The sequence below is a fragment of the Lepisma saccharinum genome, chromosome 27, assembly GCF_977018435.1.
Source record: "Lepisma saccharinum chromosome 27, izLepSacc3.1, whole genome shotgun sequence".
Classification (NCBI taxonomy): domain Eukaryota; kingdom Metazoa; phylum Arthropoda; class Insecta; order Zygentoma; family Lepismatidae; genus Lepisma; species Lepisma saccharinum.
In genome coordinates, this window is record NC_139255.1 from 11,711,491 (window position 1) to 11,739,370 (window position 27,880).

General features: G+C 37.9%; 1 protein-coding gene across 1 annotated transcript in view; it reads right to left on the reverse strand.

Annotated features, from left to right (window-relative positions):
- LOC145980365 (dipeptidase 1-like) overlaps positions 1–27,880 on the reverse strand; it is a 203,266-nt gene that overhangs the window by 97,848 nt on the left and 77,538 nt on the right. The window contains exons 3-4 of the mRNA XM_083113427.1: positions 22,298–22,472; positions 10,696–10,852 (exon numbers count right to left, since the gene is read on the reverse strand). Of these exons, the coding sequence (XP_082969553.1) occupies positions 10,696–10,852; positions 22,298–22,472 (332 nt within the window). The remainder of the gene's footprint in view (positions 1–10,695; positions 10,853–22,297; positions 22,473–27,880) is intronic.

Here is a 27,880-nt window from a genome sequence, read left to right on the forward strand (position 1 = left end):
ATCATTATCTTAAGAAATACCTACTTGTGTGCATAAATTAACCTCTGAGCACACACACGACACACACAATATTATGTCGCCATATTCTGCTACAATAAAGTAACCATTTGTCCCCCAACAGCGAATTTGCCAGAAAAGACTTAGTGTCGAAACCTTGCGGGGGAGGTATGTTTTCTGATTGTGGCATACACCTTTAGTTTCAATCTAGGTACTACCCAAAAGTGTATATTTGGATTAAAGTGCATTTATTTATAAATTATAGTTGTTCTTGTTTCCTGTAGGCTGGTCGACAGCGAGAAATTTTCGTCGTCGGGAATTAGTTCATGGAATGTAAATGGCGGTTTTCTGTTTCTGTGTGTTTGTGTTCCTTGTTTCTGTGGTTTAACAGGGCTTTAAAAATGTTTCAGTTACTATTACTGTACACAACGGTTTTATCCCATACGAAGTAATTATGCTGAAAATCTTCACCGGTTCTATGGTTTGGCTTATTTATGGAAAAGTGAATTTGAATTTAGGATTATTATCACATACCTTTAAAAATTATTAATGAACTTACTGCTGTCTCATCACAAATCAATAATTGTAATCACCACAAACTCTTACTTAATTCTGAGTACTAAAATAAGACTGTATTAATTTGTGTATTTGCAATTAACTTTCATTCTCTTTAATGATATATTTTGGTTTTGATTGTTTTACATTAGTTTGGTTTACATTATTTTTTTCAGTTTTTGTTTTATGCCCACTTTATGTGAAGGTTGGCTAATCGTAGCTGGCTTCCCCTACCACTATGTGCCTCCAGTGGCAATCGAACTAGGTATCTGTTGATTACAAGCCTATGACGTTACCAGTATGCCGTTGGGAAGGTCATTAGGACAATGATCCTTCTGTGCTATACCTTAACATGTTCTAGACGTTTAGATGCTTCAAACGTTCTTTTCTTTGCAAATATACATAAATTGTATAGAAAAGTCGAGGATATACAGGGAGATTTAAAAGTCTCAGGACACCCTTTTATCTTCGAAGCGGATGAGTTAATGGCAGATCCAACTTCACCTGGGTACATCAGAGTAAGTGGCCCATGTGTGAGCCCGTATCACCGCTGGTGACGATACCTAAAAGTAGGTTCTTGCGTCGACCTGCTATGCTCGAACAGTCAAGTGTGTGGCATTTAAATTTTAATGAGTTAAAGATCAAATATGAAATTAGTTATATCGCAAAGCCTTTTTTTAAATACATTATTTATTACGTAGTTTTCCTTATCTCAATTTCGTAAAATTCACTTGCTCGCCAATTGTATGTAATAACTTAAATCAACATTTTAAAGCACAAGAAAGCTTCAATGTTCTTCTACAGCAAAGAAATGAAACTGATCTTACAGAATTTTCTTTAGAATGTCTGTAGCTTTTCGACGTACAGAGCAATGTATGTAAATTTTAACTTCGACTTTTCTAAGCTGGTCGCTCTACCCGTTTCCCGCTCGCGCACCTCATGATCCCCCCTCCTCCCTTTTCCGCCGCCTTTCCTTTTTTAATTTCACAATAGGCCATTCGTCTCTTCCTCAAGTGGCAAGAAAGCAGCATGCTGAGAGCTAGGAAAAGAATAAAGAAGGCAGGGAAAGGTTTTGGGGGAGAATCAATGGTTTGGGTGATGCTTGTAAACAGTTCTTCACTACGCGATATCCTAATACTAAATCACGATGGGGTTGTAGTGCAATGCCAACAGCGTAGGATGGGGGATTTCCCCAGTATATTGTTCACAAATGGGAAGGGCTGATTGCACAGACTGAAGTACAACTTTACAAAAGGTTTCCACGCGAAAGAAAAATTGTGCCAAATTATAACTTTTTTGTGAGAACACGAAAGTCCATTACCAAGGGATTTTTTTAGAGGAAAGTTGACTTTACCCATAGTTTTTAGGTAAATATTGTGTAAATTCTATCTGGGGTTGGATTATCAACCAGTCACGCAAATGAATGAGACCCAAAGATAAATCACAACATCAGATAGTTCTGTGTCATCATATTCAAAATTACTTTTAGGCATAGGTCTTATGTAAAATAAAATACATTAATTATATGTATTTTTTTTCTTTTCCAAAGACATTATTTAGTGGAATAATATGACAGACTTACTATTGATAATGACCATACAAAACACACCATAAAATTTCATTCACTTTCTACTTTCTGGGGCCGGCCACCGTGGGGGAGTGGTTAGCACATCGCGCTACGACGCCAAGGGTTCCGGGTTCGAATTCCGGCTTGGGCGCGGATGTTTGTGAGTTCATTCATCAATTTCATCATGCCATCACTCATCCCCATCTTCGCAAATTGGCCAAAAGTGGCATAAAAAAAGCGAAGTAAAATAAAGCAAATCAATCAATCAACTTTCTGGATATACGACAAATAACACTATGTAATGAAACACTATTTCTGTATAAAGAATAGAGACAAAAGCATTGACTATCAATATCATTGACATAAATCGAGTCAGTGTGGCTTGTGCCGAGGGTTCTTATCGGTTCATTTCCGCCGCGACAAATGTCAAGACCTTCCTTGGTGGGTTTTCCCACAATCCGGAGTGTCATTAGCGCCGCGGGCACAGCAGCAGCTGTGTTTATCTTCGATTGAAAATGAAGGTGATTGTAAGATGAAAGTATATATGAGGGATCTACATTGGGAAATTAGTATTTATGTAAAACTGAGACTTGTAAGAGACGACAAGATGGCTGAGAATATGAAAATATCAATACATCGAAATGGACAAATGTGTTGAGTGTGTTCTTTCGAAGTACAGAAGCTCAGGCGATCTTCGAGGATGCCTTCGAGCATTTGCATACCTACAAGAATTCAAATAACCTTTGTACTGTTCTTGTGCAAGTGTATCGAAATATTGTGTTTATATATACGTTATATATTTTTATTTTTGCAAAAAATAACACTGTATTTACAATGTTTTTTTGACGATTAACGATAAATGATTAATAGTTAATAGGCTGATGCTGATTTATGTATTTTGTGTTGTGGAATAAAATTGATACAAGTAATCCTGTGTAACGTCTATTGAAATAAGTAATGAAAAGTCATTTGACTCTGTGGATAGGTTTAACATTTCAGTGTAAACACAGCTGTGCAAAGTCATAAATATAAGTTTGATTTTATGTTTTAAGTCCACTTTATGCACTATGCACCATGTGCCCATAAACACACGTGCGCGCGGCGGTGATGACACACTGGATTGTGGGAAAACCCACCAAGGAAGATCTTGACATATGTCACGACGGAAATGAACCAATAAGATGCCTCGGCGCAAACGACACGACACCACATAAATCAATGGATACAGTTGCAGCTCTCGCACTGGACAGATGTGATTAGTAGTGAAAGTAACTAACAATAGTTTTATGTGTGTTTCACATCTGATTCTTATCCATGGAATAGAAATTGGCCACTCGGCATAAATTATTTTCCAACGTCATAAATAATTTATTAACATGTAGACCTAGGCTTACAAGGAATAAAACTGCCCAAGCTTGCTGATTTTTGAACTGAATTGCAATGTTTAGTTGCATAAAGGCTAATCGGGACAAAACCTACAGCCTATAGTGGAATCCGAGCCACTTAATTAAATGTGCCTAACCGTGGATCGAACCCGAAACCCCTCGATTACAAAAGCATCATTATTACCGTTAACCGAGGAGGGAAGGTTCACTTATAATCTTTATAATTCTTAACATTTAAGAGTTAGGTAGTTTCTGTAGTCTTTTAATTCCGTAATGACGTATTTTTGCCTCTCGGATGTTTTCAAAAACAAAAATAGATGTAATGATGGAAGGATTGGGAAAACATCGCTGACAATTATGTTCATTGCAAATACTCGAATGAGAAACTACAATCAGAAAAGCTGCCTCCCCGTGGCGGAGTGGTTAGCACATCGCGCTACGACTCCAGAGATCCTGGGTTCGAATCCCAGCTTGGGTATAGGTGTCCATTCATCAATTTCATCATATCATCATATCATCACTCATCCCTCATCTTCCCAATTAGCCAAAAGTGACAGAAAAGCGATGTAAAGTAAACTAAATGAATCAATTACTACAAACAGAAAATAAACTTGACGGTTCTTGAGATGTTGAAAGTCTTCCAACTTTCAAAAATTCATTTTTCACACCTATTCCGAAACTTGGAAACACCATTTGCAGAGGATAATAATTGTACACATTTAACTCTATATATAACCTATAGAACCAAATAACAATCTGGGCCTCCCCAATGGCGCAGTGGTAGCGTCGTCGCCTTGTAATCAAGGGGTCCCGGGTTCGATACCCGGTGGAGGCACAAGTGGTTCGGATTCCACTTTAAACTGTAGGTCCAGTCCCGATTAGCCTTACTGCGCATAAAGTGGACTTAAAACACCAAATCAAATCAAACCAAACCAAATAACAATCTCACAGACACTGAATAAATCCACCTACCAGGTAGACAGCAGAATATCATGTCAATTTCGTGACAAGTTTGGCGACTCATGATTTAACATATTCTTATTATCAAATGATCAGTGGCCGTTGTTGATCCAGGCAGATAAGCAGTTGCTCTGCCCCTTCACGATTTTAGAACACATCGTAATAAGATAACATCTTCCTGAAGTAGGAAATGTACTTGAGTATTGTAATGACCTTTTATGAAAGATTTATAATGAAAAAAGTTTTTCTCTTGTTTCGGTCGAAATGCGTCTACTGTACAATAAAAATCTGGGGGCTAAGAACTATTTTGACGGGCTCCAAACTTCACTACCCCGTTTAGCGCCATTCCTGACGTTCAAAAGTCCTCTTAGAATTTATTAAAGATATATGAACCTTCCAAATAACTGCATCACACACACACACACACATAGGTCTTCACTACTTTTATGTACAATTATCTGCGGATGTTTGAAAAGTCCTGTAGTAAATTCGCAAAATTCGTCGTTCCGGTTCAATATGAGTAATATGCATTGGCTGTAAATAGTTTTAATTGTATCAAAAATGCTAAAAGTACACATTTTAGTAACTACACGACTTCCCCAATGATTCCATATGGCTAACTATTGGAGAGATATTCATGTGCATTAGCACTGACCTCCGTGATGGACTTGTTAGCACATCCGGGAGTTCGAATCCCGGCATGGATACTCTTCGAGTCCCTTCATCAGTTTCATGATATAATTCATCCTCAGGCGGAGCACAAAGCATGACGCCTTAGGTTGTAAGATACGTTTTTATTACGTTAAGAAAAGAAAGAACATCAAAAGCATCTCACCTAGGATAATCCACCAAATGCTGAAAACACAAAAGAATATCTTCCGCCTGTTCTGCACATGTGTCGCAACAGGCTGAATAGCTATGCACTACTACAAAACATCGTCATTATTTCCCTTGTATACAGCACCATACAGGAGAGATATCCTGCTACTCGATGTTATAAACTATTCCATATATGTTGGTCATAGGCGTGCCCACGGGGGTGGGGCAATTGCCCCCCATAATCACGGATGTTCGCAGATTTTTTCACAAAGGGACAAGAAAGGTATTTTTCCATGGGGCATATTACCCCGATACTAGTGCTGTCCCCTCAAAAAACACCACTTGAATTTGAAACTATCAAATTCCTGCGTCTCCATTACATAATAATGAATGTAAATTACTATGACTGAAATCTAATTATACGTGTGAAATATATACTTTTAGGTTGACCTTCGTTTTCAAGGTGTGGTCATCCTTGCCCCCCCCCCCCTCCAGACGTTCCATGTCCCTATATTATTATACTTTCATCTAGAAATTTAGTGGAGAGGAATATTGTTGCTGTTATTAAACAATATTATACTCTAAAAAGAAATGGCGCAACCACAAGGGGACGGGGGCATTGCCTCTTGCCTTTTTCCAACCTTGGACGGAAATCAATTATAGGGGGCCATAAATTGAAGTAATAGAATCAAGACTAGCAGAATCTACTAGTAGCAGGACAAAATGATACTCAAGACGGAATTAGTTTTCACGTCCGTCTTGCATTATTTCTTCCAGACGGCCAGGGTCACTTGCAGGGGGCACAGAGTCGCAATTGTCCCCTCGACTTTAAATTTTATACAAATAAAAATACATTTGGTAAAATTTTCTTTATCGCATCGCTCGCGGTATCTGCTTTTCTTGCAGTCTTGTCAACTTCCGAGCCGTAGCTAGGAAGTAGCGGGAGTTGGCCCTGGGCGCCGAACAATCTGATTGAGAAAAATTGCAAAAGAGAATGCCATGGCGTCCCACGAATTTTTTTGCGCCCTATTAAATCAATACTGTTTCCAACTTTCAAAAATTTGGATCGAAAAATTTCCTTGCTCGCTTCGCTCTCAGTTTCTTGTCTCCAATGTATTGTAAATTACCAGAGAGAAGTAAGAACAAATAAGTAATTCAGACAGTTGCTGCTATATCAGTTTGGTTTGGAGGAAAACGAGTGCTCACATTTCAGAGACAATTTATATAATTTTTGCTGTTGGTTTGTTAAGGGGCGGATGAATAGATTACGTAATGTATTTAAATAATATGTTAATACCTAGGTGTGTGTGTATATATATATATATATATATATACTGTATATATAATATAGGCTACACACGCATATATATACAGGGTCGCTCAATAAGTCACTTAACACCCTCAGTACAAGGCCACTGCGGCATGGAATGTGAAAATGGCGATGACCAATCATTGCCTGGCCAAGGGGGAACCACATTGACGCCACCCACACGGTCGGCGGCCATCTTGATGTCCGCCATCTTGAATTCAACTTCAGAATTTTAAATTGGAAGGTGGTCGTGCGACATATCAAAATGGGCTAGAATTTCACGAGAAATGCAATGGTGAAGGGTTTTTCGTCGTATCTTTAACCAGTAAAACGTTATGACTGAATTCTTGTGCCAAGTTGTTCCTTTTCGAGGTATTGGAAAAATACCTTAAAATTTGTTTAGCGCATCGGTAATGCATCGAGATCAAAGTGACGTCTAGGGAGAGAAGTTTGCATGCCATTGCACACGATTTTAATCGGATACATCCATGAAGAGCTGCGCATTATAAATGGTTGTCGCGAACAATTTACAGTGTGACGTTTCCATTGAATTAAAAGTCCTTCAAAGTGACAAGGCTAATGTTTATGGTCATGAGGAAGTTCATAAACAGAATATGCGACCCTTGTCATCTGATAACTTACTTTGGACAGAAACTGCTTCATAACGTTCCCATAAGTGTTCTGGTGTTCCTGCCTATTGAAAAAAACTCTGTAAAAAGTACCTTCTTCCATAAGCAAGGATGAAAAAAACTGTTTATTTAACAAATCCAAGTAGCCCTAAGCATTTAAGGTTCCGTTGATGGAAAATAGACTAACCAATTATGTTCCACACAGCACGCCACACCATTAACTTACCAACACTAACCATTCAGCTTTGATCTGTCGAAAATGGGTTATCAGATAAAAAGCATCGAATATTCTGTTTATAAACTTCCTTATGAACATAAACATTAGCCTTGTCACTGTGAAGGACTTTTAATTCAATGGAAGCGTCACACTGTAAATTGTTCGCGACAACCATTTATAATGCGCAGCTCTTCTTGGATGTATCCGATTAAAATCGTGTGCAATGGGATGCGAACTTCTCTCCCTAGACGTCACTTTGATCTCGATGCATTACCGATGCGCTAAACAAATTTTTAGGCATTTTTCTAATACCTCGAAAAGGAGCAAATTGGTACAAGAATTCAGTCATAACTTTTTACTGGTTAAAGATACGTCGCAAAAACCTTCACCATTGCATTTCTCGTGAAATTCTAGCCCATTTTGATATGTCGCACGAACACCTTCCAATTTAAAATTCTGAAGTTGAATTCAAGATGGCGGACATCAAGATGGCCGCCGACCGTGTGGGTGGCGTCAATGTGGTTTCCCCTTGGCCAGGCAATGATTGGTCATCGCCATTTTCACATTCCATGCCGCAGTGGCCTTGTACTGAGGGTGTTAAGTGACTTATTGAGCCACCCTGTATATCACATCAATGCAAAAAACTAAAACAGTGAGATAAAATGAGGTTTTTCTTTCCCGATCTGACTGAATTTCCAAAGGCTTTTGCCCCCCTTATCAGAGGGTCTGCGCACGCTTATGATGTTGGTACCTTCTTCTAATAATGAAAACAAATTAAAATAACTGTAATATTAAATTAATAATATTAAAATATTAATTAATATTGTTACTACATGAACGGGAAAAAGACGGCATAAGAATAGGAATATAACAGCACGTATTCATTATCTAGCTCATGAATAGTTAAGATCGCTTCAATTTGTATAAAAACAACTGCCCTGGCAATGTGATTGTGAAAGAGATAAGGAATTGAATAACGAAAAATTATGTTAGATCCATTTGACGAAAAGTAAAGTTCTTAATTTAATATTTAAGCATATTACTTAAGTAGTGGTGTGCATAAATCTTCTTTCATACAGTCATCCAAAGTTGTATGACCCCAATGTAATCCTTCCCTTACAATAAGTTTGACGGAAATACATCTCTCTCGATTATACAACAGATGCTAAACAAAACAAGCATATTTCCATTATTTAATTTTAGTACTTCGTAAGTCTCTCGTGGAAGATTCGGACTCCCTGGACACCCCACCTACCCTAAATAGTCCTTGGCTCTATTAAATGTAAGTTGTATTGCGATGTTCGTCAATGTGTGTTTTTCTTTTTTCAGACACTCGAAAAAAGTGTTGTCTTGTCACAGAAACCGTGGGGGCTGAAAAAAAGGTCTGTTATGGTCAGAGTCTAACCTTCTTGAACGGGGGGAAGGGGAGTAGTGGACAGGGAACCTTGTCTGTTTCTTTCGACAGAGCAACCCTCCCTGCAGCAAAGTCTCAATAGGTCTTCCATGCAATGGATTTGCGTTCGAAGGGGGAAGTGGAATCAATATTGGTAAGACTAGGAAGAATAAATGACATCTGTCCGGTGCTTTTTTCGAGTGACCCTCATACGGGCTCTTAAGGTTCGCCATTTTAGATAGAGGTCACACTTTCCAAGTGACAAGAGAGCCATGTGTGGTATCAAAACACATTACAAGTTTCCAAGAAATGCAATGCTATTATTAGTTTTGTGATAGCTGTAACGGTACAAATTACCTTATGTAGCCAGGTGAAGTTGGATTTGCCATTCCCCACCCGTTTCAGAGAAAATAGGATGTTCTGGGACATATGAACCACCCTGTATTAATGCAGGAATATCGTGATTTTAAAAAAAGCAAATCAAAGATTATTATGTGGGTGTGGATAGTAGTTGAATAGGAAGCTATGAGATGAAAAGAACAACTATCCTTATTTTGAATTGAGTTGAGTTGAGTTGAGTTGGTGTTTTAAGTCCACTTTATGCACAGTAAGGCTAATCGGGACTGGACCTACAATTTAAAGTGGGATCCGAACCACTTGTGCCTCCACTATTTTAGGCACTTAAATGAGTCTAAAGATGTACAATATTAAAAAGAAAATACTTTAACAACCACTAATATATTAAAGTGATTAATAGGGTATATCCTTCTATAGTAATAAATTCCAAGAATAAAAGTCTTCTTAAATATCACCGTCGCAATGGAAACCCAAGTCATGCTCGTATAACGTTAACGGAGAATACGTATTTCTGAGGTAAGGACAAATGGCTCTTCTGAAATAATTATCATTTGTAACACATATTTATGAGAGTTGTAATGATGCTTACTGAACTTTAGGGTTCTTAATTAGAAATTCACAAGACTTATATAGTGAAAGAGCACTGACCTCCCTGTTTAATTGCCTTGTTCGAACCAAATTAGAATATGCAAGTGTAGTTTGGTAATCTTACACACCATGTAATAGCAAAAAGATAGAAATTATTCAGCAGAAATTTGTTCGTTACTTGTATTACAAAAAATACAAAAGATCATCTTTTCAGGAGCAGGTATCATACAAACAACTACTCAGTGAATTCAATGTTACACCTTTGTAGTACATAAGGAGAGTGGTTTGACATCAATTATTTTTATATAAGTTAATTAACGGGCTAGTCGACAGCCCAAGTCTCCAAACATTAAATTTTAAAGCTAAGAAGGACATGTTACGGTTCAGGCAGCCATTTTATTACTGTAAATCCCACTCAACAGTCTACCAGAATTCGCCCATTCCACGACTATGCATTAAGCACAATGGAATAGTCAGGAACGGCGGAAACTTGGACTTTGTTATGTCTTTCAAGCAATTCCTGTCTATTCTTTAAAGAACATTAAGAATAAATTAAACCCCTACAGAATTTTATATCTTTCTGTGTACATGAATATGTATGTAAATATAATTATGTGTATATGTGTTTATATATGAGTATGTATGTGAACATAGTTTTCTATAAATATCATTTATTATATTATATTTATGCACTGCAAAAATGTATACTGGTATTATTTATGCAATTATTATTGTAGTTATGTTATCCCTTTCTTTCTTCTTCTCTTGTATTGTATTGTTGTATTTGTAATTTTTTAATTGTTTTTTTACTCTATGTATACCTATTGTAATTGGAGCCAGAGCTCTGTTATAGCTGATAAATAAATAAATATCGCATGCATTTAGAGAGAGTTTCTCAGCCTAAGTGCCTGATCTTTACCTGAGCACCAACCATCCCGTGCCGCAGTCTGTGGAGGTCCGTGTGCGACCAGGAGCTTTTCGACCAAGGCTCCTCCTGGCGGAGATCCTCGTTGAAGAGAAAGTTGCGGAGCTGGTTCCTCAAGAACTTTCGGATGTTCCACGGCAAATCGTTATGCCTGCAAAGATCAAAAGAAATTCATGTTATTAAACTTCAATTAAAGTAAAATGAATTGAAATGTAATAAAACCAAAATTAAATATTCAATCATTCCCCTATACGCCCTTATACGCCTTCATGGCATCTATATAACTGGCATTGGAGTAATGCATGGGACCACTTTCGCTCGATTGTACTTGTTTGAGTCTCCCACCCACGAGCGTATATAATGGAAGATCATTTTAGTGTGACACGTAGACATATTATTTGTAACATATTCCACTTGGTAGTTTCAACCCACAATCATAAATTTTCATACAGCACTGTGTATTGGTATGATAAACTAAACGACATTTTAACATGGAGATGATGACTATGTTTACTTAAGTTTCAATTTCACTGCGTTTCTTACTTCACGATTTATATTTGAGTGTCCAATACTAGAGACAAAATACAGTTATACGAGTGTACTACTTTGTTTCGAGTATATACCTCTCGTTTTGCCTGTTCGAGCTAATAAGCTATCAATTCCATGCGCTATCAAGCGTCGTCCGAGCGAAATCCTCTCCTTGCGGCACTCTAATAGGTATGCTCACTACAAGCTCCAGACTTTCTGATATTGAACACTGCGTTATATCAGCGCAGGATCAGCATCTACTAAATGGCATCTTTTTATTTCTGTAACACTTTCCAACGCTTCTAACTATATCTTCAGGCCCACCTGTTAGTAGGCAAGTTCTTCTTAGTCAATTCCATTTCCTTTTCTTCATCCCTTGTAGCATGGCCCCTTTACTTGCAACTCTTCTAAAGAGAGTTTAGGCTCTTACCTTGACGGTCCATTTCACACGCTCCATTCTTAGCCATAGCCACATTTATTAAGCTCCAAGCTGCTTTTCCCTACTTCTGCATCGCGCCCGGGTTTCTGTGACATATAATAGTCTACTGCACTCCACACAAACCTTGTCTGTCTTATACATTGAATTTCAATTTACTTTCTGCAATTCTAATGAAATAGATATAATTGTTTAAAAAGCTCTGGCGCAACTGCACATGGAGTAACGTGAGGTCAGCACGACGAACCCCAATGTTAATTTAGTTACAATAAAATGAAAGGTTGCTGTGTTAATTGTGGCTATGAGAATAAATTGTGATTACATTCAATATACGAAAAAACAAACTCAAGCAAAGAAAGTAGTTCTTCAGGACCCGACTAACTACACCAAAGTTAACTAAACTACTAAACTAAATATTCGCATTAAAGAACGTTACAGCATTAACGTGATTTAGCCAATCAGATTGGACAGACATTTTTGATATTGTCTAATTGACTAATTTTAATTTATGGGTTTCGACACAGCTGAATTGTATTATTTGATTTTTTCTTTTATGTCCTATTTGTACACATATAGGCTAATGGGGACTCTACCTAAAGTTTAAAGTGAGCTCCTTTGCCGGGTATCAAACCTGGGACCCTTGATTACAATGCGACGACGTTGCCACTACGCCATCGGGGAGAACTGAAAGAACAATTAAACCCAGGTGCAGTACCGTCAGGTTGCCCAGCATAGCCAGCTGTTGCCTCCTTTAAAAGTCTCTTCAAATAGAATAGGTCTAATAACCAAGTCTCCTTTAAGAATGAAATTTTTGCCAACAATCGATAATAATCGCTATGATATGAAATGAAAAATGTTTGGTAAGAATGCTCTGATCCAAATAGAAATCCAAATTCTGATAGAATTTAGATTGTTAATTATAAATGTTACCATTTACAGTGTGCAATACTTATGAAATACTTCTTACCTAAATGTATGTACTATGTTGCCTGTGGTATGTATATACAGGGTGACTGGTAATTAGATGTATTCCCTGAAAGGGGTTAAAGTAGAGACAATTTGCAATAAATTTGACCACATGATACCCCGTCCGAAAATTAGTAGTTTTCGAGATAATCGAATTTCAATTGTTTCTTTTAAAAATGACAATTTTCCACATAAATAGATGAATTGAGAAAAAACTGCTCATTGTATGGAACTTATTTCAGCGTTTTCTGATAGCTAACAAATAAGTGGTTCGTTGAAAATTAAGTTTTTCCCAAATAACAATCACATGTAAGTACCGGGTGGGTCTAAACTTAAAGTGATGATAAAAAAATGCACTCTTAGTTTATTTGGCAACGTATTAATAACAAAAATGGTATGACACGAAGCGTACAAATTACTTAAATTACTTCCTTGTTACATCTGCTATCCAACAAGGTACAAATGTTGCTAACATTCACATTTGTGTACAAGAAATAATACTTCATTCATCTTCATGTGAATGGAATCAATGCACAATACAATTAAAGAACATTACACGTCTTGCTCAAAGTGGGCACCTCCGTTACGAATGCAGGCACGCAGGTTTTTACGGACATTTGGTCTCTTAACTCGTGATGTGATGGTGTCCTTGATGTGTTGACCAGCTGTTAAGATCCTCTCCCTGAGCTCGTCTTGCGAGTTTACCTGTGTCTTGTCATGTGGCTCCAAATGTAAAAGTCGCAAGGCTTCAAATCGATAGGGGGATCGAGCTGGGCAGCCATCATGCTTGTAAATTATGTCACGTCTTGTAGCTAGAGGCACATCCTCCAACAACATTGCCATCCCGTTCCTCAAGAAATGTTCATAAGTGATGCCTTTTAAGATTTGGGGCAGGAAAAATGGCCCGATCAAATGATTGTTGATTACGCCCATCATTACTTCTGCTTGGGCGTGCGACTGTGGCTGGATGAAAATTGACCAAAGAAATGGATTGACCTAGGCGGCTCGATTCCCTGGCCGGCTCGATCGCCTGATTTGATGCTGCAGTTTTCATTTTAACCGGCCCTTTGGTAGTATTTTCTTATTAAATATTATTTTATTAATTGCTAATTTACAACTTAACCCTTATTTATTCGACTCCTACTTCGGTAAAGAAAAACGAAAAAAATGTAAAGAAAAAGTCCTGAAAAACTCAAGAATTTTGGATTTGTTATTTTGGTAGACACCCTGTTATTCAATTAAAAACTACCCAAGATGAAACTTCTGGAACCATTTCAATTACGGTAATTGCTGAATATTTGTTTGCCATTGCAGGTCATAATGCAAAAGTTGAGAGATTACTTTCATTACCATCAGCACAACGGACTCACGAGATTTTTTCATAAAGTCTGTAAGAAGTTTGGTACTTGTCCATATAATATCAAAGAGTTTGACTGTCCAGTCTCTCATAAATATATTCATTAAGGAATCTTTTTTTTTCTTCTTTTTAACTGAAAAGTCTCAATTTTAAATTACTCTGTAGAAATATGTATTATTTATTGCGAATGTTTTGTGTCCTACATTTTGGAACATTATGTCCTACACTTCCCTTATAGCGATCTGTTAACTATATGTCAACAGAGCTCCAAGCTGTTTTATAACAGTTACGTTCCCTTCAATATTAATAAACCAGTCGACATTGATTTCTCTCAGTACAGAGAAGAACATTGACCCATCTGGACATACTACGTGCACCGCACCCATGCATAAGACGCACTACAATAGATACCAAGAGATCGTACACTTCCCAAGATACAAGTAAAGAATTGACCGATAGAATAATACTCTGTAATATATGATACTACAAGCTAATATTTTCCAACCTACAATAAATTTAGAGCGAGGTAAGGCAAGAATTTTGCAGCCTGTTCTTATGTATGCCGTGTTGTACATTCTTAATCCTCATTTGATATAGTACGTAGTATGAATATATGAAACAAAGCATACACAGTGTGTTTACTACGTTTCTAGACTGGCAACACTGTAACAAGATAAATGCTACCATGTAGCATCATGTATTACGTTGTGTCACATGTAGTGAGTGTGCAGTGAAATCGGTGCCAGTTTCTGTGTAATATTGAGTGAGTTAGAGCTTTCAAATCAGTGTTTTATACCCTCGTCAGGAATTTGAAACAGAACAAAGAGTGGCGATTACGTTTTGTGTAAAACTCGTTAAAACCCCTTCAGAAACCTTCCAAATACATAAAACTGCTTATGGCAATGAAGCCTTTGTAGTGCCAATGCTTTCATTTGGCATGGTAGATTCCGTGTTGGTCGGGAAGATATGGCGGCTGATCCCAGGGAGGGCAGCCCTCCACCAGTCGAACTGATGAAATGTTGAAAAGGTTCCATAGAAACTGAATGAAAACCGTGCACAGTCACTGAAATTGATTGCTATGGATATTGGTTTACAAAAAGACACGTTGCATTAGGTTGCGGTTCAGATCGCAATGAGAAAAAACAGAGCTGCTTGCATCCGGTGATCGGTTCCTACGGAATGACAATGTTCCAACCCACAAGGCAATTGTTTTCCAACAGTTTTGGCACGTAAATTAGTAACTGTGTTAAACAACCCACATTATTTGCCAGATTTTGCACTGGTAGACTATTTTGTATTCCAAAAATTGATATCACACCTGAAGGCCCGAAGTTTTGACACCATTTATGAAATTTTAGAAGCTGTTACGAGGCACCTAAACACAGTCCTAAAAGAAGATTTCCACAGCAGCATCCAGCAATTGTACAGCCACGCCACTAATTGTGTAGACTTATGAGGGATGAACATCCAAGATGAACTAATTCTTATAAGTCCTACATATTTACACTATTTTTTAAGCCAGTCTAAAAACTTTGTAGACACACTGCGTATGCATATGAATAGTAATAACAAAATAAGCTGCGCCCAGTACGCACATTATGTTCGTCATGCGAAGCAAAATTATCTTCCTCTGTGACAACATAACTAGCCACACAGAGTTGAGTACGCTACGTATGCTATCTTCGCTGTTATACTAGTAGCGTCCAAACACAGTGCGCTAAGTCTACAAGGTTCGAATTCCGTCCTCCCCATACGTGTTCTTTGTGAGTGTCCCTTCATCACTTTCATCATATGATCAGTATTACTCATCTTCACGATTAGCCAAAAGTGGAAGAAATGTGAAGTAAATTAAAACCAAATCAATCAATTACTGCGTTCAGTAGTGATTGAGTTCGATTTTATGCACAGATATGCCAATCGGGACTGGACCTACAACGTAAAGTTGGTTCCCAAGCGCTATCTGGAAGGTGCCGGGAGTGTTCGATTATGCCTTTTTTTATATAACGTCACCGTGGACAACCATGAGCAGTAGACACGTTATGAGACGTCTGCAACGTGACATCTCAACCACCCTTCAGATGTGGCTGTAATGTGTATTAATTGAAATTCCATTATGCAAATTGAATGTTTCACGAGACGTTAATTGAAGTAGTGAAAAGTATCCATGAAATAGTATTTAAATTTGACTTTATATTCATGTAACTGTTTTATCCAATGAAGAAATTCACCAACATACAAGCGGATTAAAAATTATAGATACTCAAGTTCACCCGGGAAAGAGGTTCCTCTACCGTATTTAAATTGATCCGGAAAAAAAATTCTGGACTGATTTGATTGATTGGTTGATTGAGTTGGTGTTTTAAGTCCACTTTATACACAGTAATGCAAATTGGGACTGGACATACAGTTTAAAGTGGGTTCCGAACCACTATATGCCTCCACCGGGAACCCGGAACTCCTTGATTACAAGGCGACAACACTACCACTATTTTTTTTAAAGGAATACCCCTATGCGGAAGTAGTCCCCATCATTCACGCGACTTTCACTCATATCAATTGGACTATTTTCTCGATTTTTCTCATGGCAGGCAAACACAACTACCCATGTCTTAACCGGGACTCGAACCGGGAACCCCTGGCGTTGTAGCGAGCTCTGCTAACCTCTCCGCCACGGAGGTAGACTTTAAGTCCACTTTACCACTGCGCCATCGGGAGGCCCTGGACAGATTTGATATACTTTAAACAAAAAGGTTTCTTTCTGTGCATGACCCATTAATGCTTGCTGATTTTCTATCCTGGACCGGAATTGATTTTTTTTAAATTCCTGGATCTTTAACAACCCTGCTATTATGGTTTCCATGTATGAGAGTAAAATTACATTAACATTTGTCTTGCACCAACGACTGATTGAGCCATACTTTGATTGTATGTGCAAAGGTCGGCTGCTATTTTCAAACAATAATTAACTCATTCGCATGACATGCTTTGATAATATCGTTTGCTATAAAAATCCATTTTTGATTAATGTGGTCTGCAGCTGTTATATAATCGTGTATAGGTAAAAAAAAATGAGATTTATAAATAAGAACACAAAATAATAATGAAATACAGTGGCTGTGTTGAAATCCACTGCTTAATTTCGCAATTTATTAATCTTTGTACCAGTATCGCACATTACACCCTGTGTGCCTGTAATGGCTCACGAAATATTAATTGCCAGGATTTCGCATTATGGTTGGGTCTACCTAAGTCCAAAATGTTCCTAAAAACATACCTATTCTGAAACATGCTCTATCAGTGAAATCCAGTTTCCTATTTTAAATATTTCTACCTCCTTCTGCATTTATCGACTGAGGTATCCTTCTACTGTATTGAAATCTATCCTTCTGAAAATAACTTCCTCTGGCAGAAGAAAACGAATCTTTCCAATGAAATTCGATATTTTATACAACGTACCCGTAATGCAATATTGAGGGTGAAATTTAAACTTTGCGGAATGCCGAAAATGATTTCCCTGGTTTTAAAAGAAGCGCTTCCCCCATGGAACCCCATCACCCCTATTTTCTTCTCGTTCCAATCCTGTCCTCAGTTTCTGAAATTTGCCCCCGCCGGTGAATGGCATGCGTAGTAAGCTCAATATTGGGCTTTCTCCTCTGCTTCCTTCCAGAAACTGCTACTCAGGGAGCAATTCTCCATGTGCAAACTACTTCCTCGTCTTTTTTCCATCTCTTTATTTAGAATATCGTAGAGGAGAAGATGGCTCCTGCCGGGAATGGTTATTTCAAGGCAAATACGCACAGATGTATATTCTCATCTCATATATTACAGATATGTCCTAAAAGGTGTAATGGAGAGGAATCCCAGGGATTTTGCTCCTGCGGTTTCACTGCATACTCAGACGTCAAATTCAAGATTCCAAATACTGTATTTATAGCGCGAACACATATTTGCATGATTACTAACCGATGATGATTTTCCATTCATGTACATACTTGCACATGAGGGGTTCATAAGATTCGGACCCCTAAGCTAGCCTTTGTTTTTGACCCTTCCTTTTTATTATCGTAAGGCAACATTCAAATTCTCCGTGCTTACAGCACCGTGCAATGAAGGCACATTTAGGGGATGTGGGTATAGGGACCCACACATTCTCGGTCTCGGCTATTTTGAAAGTGATCTGATCAGCACCACGCTTCGATCCTCTTTAGACCCTCCCCCCTCGCAGTCTTGCACCCAAGTACTCATTGCTTTGAGGCTGGGTGAGACCCAGAGCCGCTTTATGTGGGGACAAGGCCGGCAAAATTCCGACATTAGATCACCCACTCCGGGAATCGAACCCGGTGGAGGCACAAGTGGTTTGAATTCCACTTTAAACTGTAGGTCCATCCTCCATTAGCCTCCCTGTGTATAAAGTGGACTTAAAACCAAATACTCAAAAACTTAAAAACTGTTAATGAAACTAGTTGGATTTTATCTCCATGCATAGATTAATGTAGTACTCTTCCCTTCTCCCAGAGTTTTTAGGCTATTACTTTTAGAGTATTTGAAAATTTGGCCTTTCCACTGAATATTGAGCTCTCGTACGAACAAGTCTTCTATTTCCTTCTCCCTGTAACGCATTGATTCTCCATCGCTTTTTGAAACAACATGTCCAACCTCATCAAGAGTTACTTAAACCAGTATATTTGATCCGAATATTTGTCGTAAATTAGTACCAGTATAGTTCCCTTAATAAATCCATCGAACGATTTGTCCCGCAGTGTGCTTTCCCTTTTATACAAATAGAACAGCCATGTACAACTTCAATCAAGTAGTGATGTACTCTTTATTGTTAGAACAGGCAGTGAGCTACTACATTAATCGTTAAGCACCGTAGGGAAAATATACAAATAATACAGTAAATAATTCAAATAAAGTAATTTGTGTTTAAATGAAATGGCTTATATTTTGGTTAGTGAGACGTCTGACTACCTACTCAGCCACTGACACCAATGTGAAAAATGATATCAGGTTGTCCTTCCTCAAGAGTGAGACTAAATAGCCGCCTTTGAAGTGATTTACCACGAATGGAATTTGCTATTTTAAAAGCTATGTCCATGACTGTTTTTGTGTTAAGCCTTTTGCTTGCCAAAACTTGTTGATGGATAATACAGTGGTATGCTTCATGCTGTCGGCAGAGGGCAATAAAGCCGTTAACGTGCCCGGTCTTTGATTTTGCCCCATCAGTAGTAATGGAAACCAGTTTGTGCAATGGAACATTAAGCTTTGTAACACAATAATGAAATGAATTAAATATGTTCGGACATATAGTTCTGCCTTTCAAGATATCATCCCTAAAAGTTCTTCTTTAACTTTAAAATATATCAAAACCATCCTAAGAAGAACTAGTACCTGAGCTGTCTCTCTGATGTCCGTAGATTCGTCCAATTGGAGTGAGGAGCAACACAATTGGAGAGATCTTTCAATTGTTCAGTTATGTTCTCACTCATTTTCTTGATTCCCGCACGACAGTGTTTCTTGATAATTGAACACCTTTAACATCAGCAGATATCTATTTCTGGTTCTTATTTCCTTAAAAAAGATTATCGGTTATTTCCAGAAAACAATCTTTTACGATTTCCCCTTCGATAAACGATCTGCAATTCTTAACTATCAGGTGGCTAACTTTGAAGGAACACAGGGTAGCTTTGATAATTTTTGAGGTTGGTTTCATCATAAATTGTTGTTGAGCAACTAAATTTGATTTACGTTCATTCAGTTTAGCTTTACGAATGTCAGTTTTGGTCGGAAAATCGGCATCGTATTTATTGCTATGGAGTTCTTTATAATGACGCTCTAAATTGCCCTTTTTTGGCAATGATATTGAGGCCTTACAAATTAAACAACAACATTTGTCTTTCACCATTACAAAAAAGTACTTACTCGCTTTCCCACTCATTGTCAAAATTGTAGCTTTTGCTCTTTTTAGAAGCTCTCATTTTCTAGCTGTTCAAACAACGATATTACACACGCACATACGTATATACGCATTTGAACCTCAATCACACTGCCACACACTCGCAAAAACGCACTGTTTTCACCTCTTCGACAGGCAGTCACACAGACGAACTCTAGACCCGCGAGCACAGCAAGGCGACTGGCAGTCAGCGCGAATCTTCGCCTGCACGGCTGTCATACCAGCTGGCGTCGGTAAGGGATCAAAAGACGATGGGGTTCAAAACTGCCACACTTAAAAAAAATTGAAAGAATAGCAGTGATAAATATTCAGAATCTGAAATTTGCGTTAAAAATTCATCAATCCATTATACATTAAAGAAGTTGAATTCAAATAAGGTATATTGGTATAATTACAATAGATAGTTGCGATCGACCAAAAAACGTTCCGCGATCGACGCGTTGGACATGCCTGAAATAGAAGGTTGCCTGGCTCATCATACAATTTATATTGAACACATCCATGTGTATCTGTTTGGCATGTTGTGTCTGAACAATGCTATCTCGTCCCCCGTCTTCATGGAAGCTGCTGCTCTTCGTTCCAACATTACGGTTGCTTCGTGGTTCTAATGATATCCTGCCTTTCTAAGTCTTCCAAACACTGTTTCACTAATCGAAATACCTTTCCCAGACTAGTTCCAATGGAGTTTGAAGAGACTGACTTTGGCATTCCTTTTCCCCACGACCCAATATCCACGCTATATATATTTGTTGAATCAATGCTTCCACTTTGACAGTGTTTTTCGCTGTTGATAGGAACGTAAACCAAATCTTCTCCATGTGTCCACAGTACTCACCTAAACCAATAAAACTCTACTACTATTTCCAGTCCCTGTTATCCAGAGAAGGGGGGAAATCGTGTGGACAGAACGAAGCAGTACAAGCTGCTGCAAAGGCTGGTAACGGCAATCGCTTTCCCGCCTCCACGCAATCCCATTTCCTCTCACGTGTTCATTGGTGGAGCCGTCTCGAGTCACTACTTGAGCAGATACTTGTTTTGTTTGCTTGCTCCAGAAATAGCCGGGACAGGGTGTAGGTCACAGCTTGCTGTGCCTATGCTGGCCTGCATGTGCCTCTTAAACAGGCTTTATTGCATTATATTACGTTCCCATATCCGTCCGGTGCAAACCGACCATGTTAGGAAGGTCCTACAGAGCATTTACATAAGGTCTATGTCAAGTTAACATAATGTCTTCACACTGCGATTTTCACAACGCCTGCATTCTTATCCACGGTTTACTTCCATCTTGTCTAGGTACAGCCAGAGTCAATAACAAAGAGACACCTAGATCTTGAAATACTCCCTTTCCTGCAACGCTTTATGTGTGCTGCCTAAAAGTGGATTTTAATAGCAAATTTTCAATGGCAACTTCTACTACCGACGTAGAGTTAGTCAACTCACAAAACGCTAAGCAAGGAAGCGAGTATTTCAGGATATAGGTGTCCCTTTAATATTGCCGGTGGGTGTACACGTAGAAGGAATAAGAGAGAAGAGAAACGCCAGACTTCCATCACGCCCATTTTACGTCGCTTTAAGCAATTGTTGACTAATAGCAAAAATAAGTATGAGTTGTGATAAGATGATATTCACGAAGCAACACAAGAAGGAACGCCCATGTCCTCGACAGGACTGAAACTCGAGACCTTCGGTAGCGCGATCGGAAGTCGATCACTTTAGACGCTCAGCATCTCCCTCACTGTGAGCGCTGTTGGCTTTACAGTCTTCCCTCCAACATATTGCCCTTAAGCTTTGCTATATTTTACTTCGCTTTTTGTGCCACTTTTTGGCTAATTTTGCGAAGATGGGGATGAGTGATAATATGATGAACATCCATGCCCAGGACGGAATTCGAACCCGGGACACCTGGCGTCGTAGCGCGATGTGCTAGTCACTTCCCCACTATATTGCCCTTAAGCTTCGACCTTTTCAACTAGTATTTTCTTTTCCCATAACTTATCCTTCATTATTTTCTGTTTACTCGTTAATCAAAGCTTTCCTGGAAATCAACAATGCCAACTGCTCTGCTTTAAACGTAATATTTTGAAGTTCTCTCAAATATTGTTCACTATGTGAACAGTTTTCATTAAGAATTCGTAGGCACATACAGTTTTAAGGTAATGTATTTTAATCGTGTTCCAAAGAAGTATTATTATTACTAAGAAAAATAATTACAACAACTGTATTTCATTTAACAGCATGGAAATGCGAGTTTAGCTGGATTTGCAAGGCAAGAAAAAGGAGAAGGGTGGGTTGAAATCCCTAATCTCGATAATAAGGAATCTTATTTGTTTCACCTTTGATTGCAATGACTTACCCGTCCACGAGAGGAACTTCCCGCAGGATTCTTTTCACCACTTCCAACCTCGCCTCCAGCGCTGGGGACCCCCTCTGCTGGAACTCAATTGAAATTCCAATAGCTGAGCACATGACTCCGACGAGAACTAGAATTCCAGGAAGAAGGAGCAGCTTATTTAGCTCCATGTCCGGCCCTGCAATGAACAAGATGCATATCTTAAGGAATTGCTGTTGTTACTTAATTTCAAGATCTGCAAGCGAAATAACATGCTTATACGATGCGGGTGGGCTGTCAGACCCATCACCTCTATTTTTTCAATTTTTCACCTCTGAAAATGTTTATAAAAAAATAAAATAAATTATATTCTTGCATAGGGTATTCCCAATATTTCTGTATCACTTTAGTTGTTGTTGTTGTTGATTTAGTTTTAAGTCCACTTTATGCACAGTAAGGCTAATCGGAACTGTATCTACAGTTTAAAGTGGGATCCGAACCACTATGTGACTCCACCGGGTATCGAGCCCGGGACCCGTTGATAACAAGACGAAGACGTAACCACTGCGTCACGGGGGAGACCCCTATGTATTACTTCTTTTCATAAAAATATAAATGTAATGTCTCGTCTCGTGGAAGTCTCGTCGAAATGCTGTCTCGTCTCGAAAATATTCGTTTGTCCCATGACACATGGTCAATCTCGTCTCGTCTCGAATTTTTAAAAGCCTGTCCCGTCTCGTCCCGTGGACAACACTAGTTCGCTTTATTCAGGGTGAAAAGTCTAGCGTATACAGTTTGGTTTCAGTGCATATTATTTCTCAGTTTTCTCGTGCACAACATGCCTCTCCTAAGTTTCCATAACTTGCACAAATTTTACAACGCAGTTTACATGTAACAATGTCTCTTGTTACGTTATTTTCGGGTGTCTAATAAACTGATTAATGCAATTATATCGGTACCATCATGCAAACTGAGCAAAGAAACCCGAAACCAAGTGTCGCTTGTCGCGTGTTGCATATCTCATGTTGCATGTTGCGTGTTTCTTCGGTGTGAATTCTCCCTTATATTTGCACAGTTCATATGCAATATGCCATGACCATCACATTGACACGCATCCCATTCAAATAATTTGTTTTAAATTCACACGAAATGGACACAGACATACAGTCAAAAATATTATATGCTGAACATGCTGTGGCGTGTATTACTGTCTACTAAACAGAGGGCAACAAATGTTTTATAGGAAACCGAATTATACCCAGAATTGACGTTTTCAAGCAACTAGCCTATCGATTGTAAGCTTTCTACTAGCTGTTCAAACCCCTTCTGACCAAACTTTATCTTTGCTCAACAACGGAATGTAGCGTCATTATGTGTTTCGTCAGTCCTGTGCCAATGCGTAGAAGAAAGAAATAACTTTCTGTTGACGTGTACAATAAAGCTCGATTAATGAAGAAAATAAGTAAAGGAGTGCATGACTTTATACTTGTTAGAAATGTTCTTGTGATGAATAAGGTTTGATGTAACAAGCTGTCCACCTATGATTGCTGGTTGATCAATGTACGAAACACCCATACAGAGTAAATTGTTAATCTGCAGAATAAGCCGAAACCTGTTTGGTGAACAATGCTTGGATATTTGTCCCTGGCAGGAAATTGAGTTGTGTGACATTGCACTTTCAATTTATGTCCACTTACAGTTTAAGAAATGAGGAAATTCTTTCCCAATAATTTAATTTGATCCATTAATAGTAACTACAAAGTCAAGATTCAGCTTTTAAGAGAAATGTGGACAAGAAGCAATGTTAATTTGTGATTGTAATGCACTTTAATTTGTATGCTGTCGACAACTATCACACTCGTCTCTACTTACATTTGTATTCTTGTATCTTTAAGTGACTTTCTGCTACATTTTACTGATCATTACTATGAGGATGAGATGCAATTGATGAAGGATTACTGACATACATAACCCATGCTCAGTCCGGGACTCGAACATGGACGGCTAGATCGGAAGTTCAACACTTCCTGCGTTCGGTCTAACTAAATTGATTTGCTTGCATGGGTGTATTTTACTTCGCTTCTCTGCAATTTTAGGATAATCACGAAGATGAGGATGAGTGATGAAATTAATAAAGGGACACTACCCAAATACGGCAATGTCATGCGGGGAATCAAACCCGGAACCCCTGGCGTCGTCGCGTCATGTGTTAACCACTTTGCCAAAAAGGTCGGGTGTCTTAATAATGAAATCATGTTCGGACTCTTGAGACATTCAAATAGACGAGAAGTTAACACGTGAGTAGTAAATCGTTATCATATTGTGTAATGGACAATGTAAACAACCAGGAATAATGTTGCTTAAAGTGAAAATGATATTAACGTTGCTCTAAAAAATATTTATTAGTCAATAAATGAATTTACATGAAATAAAGAAAAACGTTAAATAAATAAATTTGTGCACACGAGTCGTTTCCGATCAATATTCTTATGGAAAAAACACAGTGAAATAGTGTTTTCTGAAGCTCAAAACACATTCTTCAAATCATTTAAAAATAAGTTTACGTACATATATACACAAACAAGAAACATGCGCGACGCATAAGGTTTGGAGGGGAGAGGGAGAAAATGAGACGGGCTATGTACAAAATGCTCAACAAAGCTCAAAAAATTTTCATTGGAATAAGAACATAACAACGAATTTAACATGGAACATAACCACAAATTAGTAACCTAATCATTAAAGATAATATCAAATTTCAACGTATAATTCACGTAGACGTCGTAGTTCCAAATAATGCTGTGATTATAAAAAAAATGTTTGCACATCGTATAAAAACACACAAAGGCCCTGGGTACGATTCCCTGTGACACGCACCTTCTGCCTTTAGGGCTTTATGTTAGTCTCGTTATAACCCTTTTATCGGACTTCTCAGGGGCTTCTAAGGGTTAGTAGGACCAAGCCCTTGCGAGGTCTGTGGTGCAGGATTTATTTTTAATTATCACCTATGTAGGTTTGAAATGAAAGATCATTAAGACCTTTTTACTCGAAGATTTATTTAAACTTCCTATGATATACAAATACGTTTCAAACAGACAATTCATCCGATACAACTTGTAGGCCTAAACCTATTAGTTGTACCGAAGTTTATAACCCTGGTCTTTTTGATGATGCGGGAGAACGCCTTATTCAGAGTTGGGTTTGTGGAATATCTGCCAAATGGAGTACAAGTACAGCAGCCAATCCGAAGATTGAAGCAAGATATTACCCAACGTCCCCTGAACCATCAGCCTTTCGGCAACCAGGAGAATGTCCCGTAGACTTACAAAAGTCTAGCTCTTTTATACTGTATCATAATTTTGTTTACAATTTACCAAGGTTACTACATAGTTGTTTCATATTTCCATAGTTTCAGAATTTTTTCCTGATTTAAGTTAAACAATTCATTACCTATTGTAACATTAACAATAACATTTGTATGGAAAGAAATCTAACAATCTTTAAAGAAAAGATTCAACACTAATTCTTAACAACATAGATTTTTGTAACATAGACTGAATAGTTTAGTGCTTAAAAGGCATGTGTTGACAGGGGCGACACACCTTATAAAACATAATCCATTGAATCAGTTGATCTTTTATACTTATTTTCATTGTTAACCTATAGAGGTACAAATGCCAGTATAATAATAATAATAATAATAATAATAATAATGATAATAATAATAATAATAATTTTATTTCAGCCTCCTAGCTCCACTTTTTTTGGGTAAGGCTCAATACTTATCAGCACCTTCTAGTAACACTGTCACTTGTTTAAGATAGGTAAGGAAATTCCCATACATGTTCAGCATAAACTCCAATTCTATTGACATTTATGCTGTAACTTAAGCCTGAAATTTGTCAACTACGCAGACAATTGCATGGGAGAACTCTTTGTTCCACTAGTAAAATTCTAATTTGTTTTAAGTTGACAAAATTGTACATTTAAATTCTATTTCGTCAAATCTTCTTAATGGTGACAATTAAAATGTCAAATAGTACATGCAAGCTGGAAATTCTAAATTTGTAAATTATTGGATATTGTTCATATTCCACGGTATGCTTATATAAACAATTGAAGAATTTTTGAATTTGAATTTAAAATTTTGGGTGCGTCAGCACTAAGTCTATTTTGCACCCGTCACATTATACGGGGTCCAGCCCCTTATCGTTACACATAACAACTCTAACGTTGCATAACTAAAATCATAAAATATTAAAATCTTCTGACTTTCGTTAATAGCTGAGGCTGTAAAGGAGCACTCAGCACAAATAAGGACAAAACACTGGGCAACACAAACAAAATTATAGTAGCCTTGGGGCCAGTCGCCAGAGCCTCGTTAGTCTGCAGTCCAGGGTGTACTACGTGGAAGTGAGGTTGACTATTGGGTTCACTACGTGGAACAAACACAAACCAAGCACCCCAAAAAATTGGAGTTTTTATAAACAAGGTACTCTGGCTTCATGTGGAAAATTGGAAAAATTGCATGGGCTTCGAACAGCTAATATATTGTCCTGCCCTTTACGTCCACACTGAAACGTCTGTCCACATATACGAATAAATATCGTACTTTATATTAAAGATAGGGGATCTATTCATTCACATTCTCTATTATACAGATGGCTCAGTGCCTTGAATGTTATGAGAACATTTTGGGATCAATGGTTCCCGTAGGATATTTTCTCAGGGAGGCAGAGTAAGATTTCACATCTTGGCCTTCAGTCATATATTTCACTGATTATGATTATTATTAATTATTAGTATTTTACATATCATGAAATTTGAATACAATTAATAATACTTCGGATATGTTGACAAATTCAGACATGAGTTCACTTTAAATAGAAACTGAATTCGACTTTGTAACTCTCCATAAACATATATAATTTTTTTTAACGAATAGTTTTTTTTGTGTTTTTGTACTTTTCCACGATGCACAGATATCAAACAGACTTAATGTACTCTCCTTTATGGTACACCCAACGGCGAAAGAAACAGTAGGTGAATTGTCCACCACATTTTTTATTCGGGCTGTATTACACAATGTGATGACAATGAATTGAAATAATAACGTCAATAAGCAGAGAACAATGCCTGCTTTGAACCAACATAGTTTCTTTCGTTAAAACAACCGAGGATGTAGAATAAAAACGTAATGAAAATAGTGGTGGACAATTTGCCTACAATTATCTTTGCTGTTGACTGTACCTGACACCTGCATTTTTTAAAAGGAACACAAGAACAAGCAATTCAAAATTAATTGTAATGGTCAGATCCCGACCAGTCGAGAAATTTCGAACGATCGTATTTTGTCATTAATTTTTGCAATTTCCTGCACTATCTTGAAAATATCTTGAGATTAACAGTTGTTATCCAGATGTGCAAAAACAATCACATGAAGAAGGAAATAGTGTGTGGGATTCAAGGTTTTCCCCCACGTCAACAAATGGAAAACTTCTTCAGTCCTCAACGTCGGGATTATGAATTTTCCTGCCTAATCCCTTCCCCACAGCCCTAATTATTGCAGTCGAAATTATTCTAATTTCTCTGGTAAAAATGTTCTCT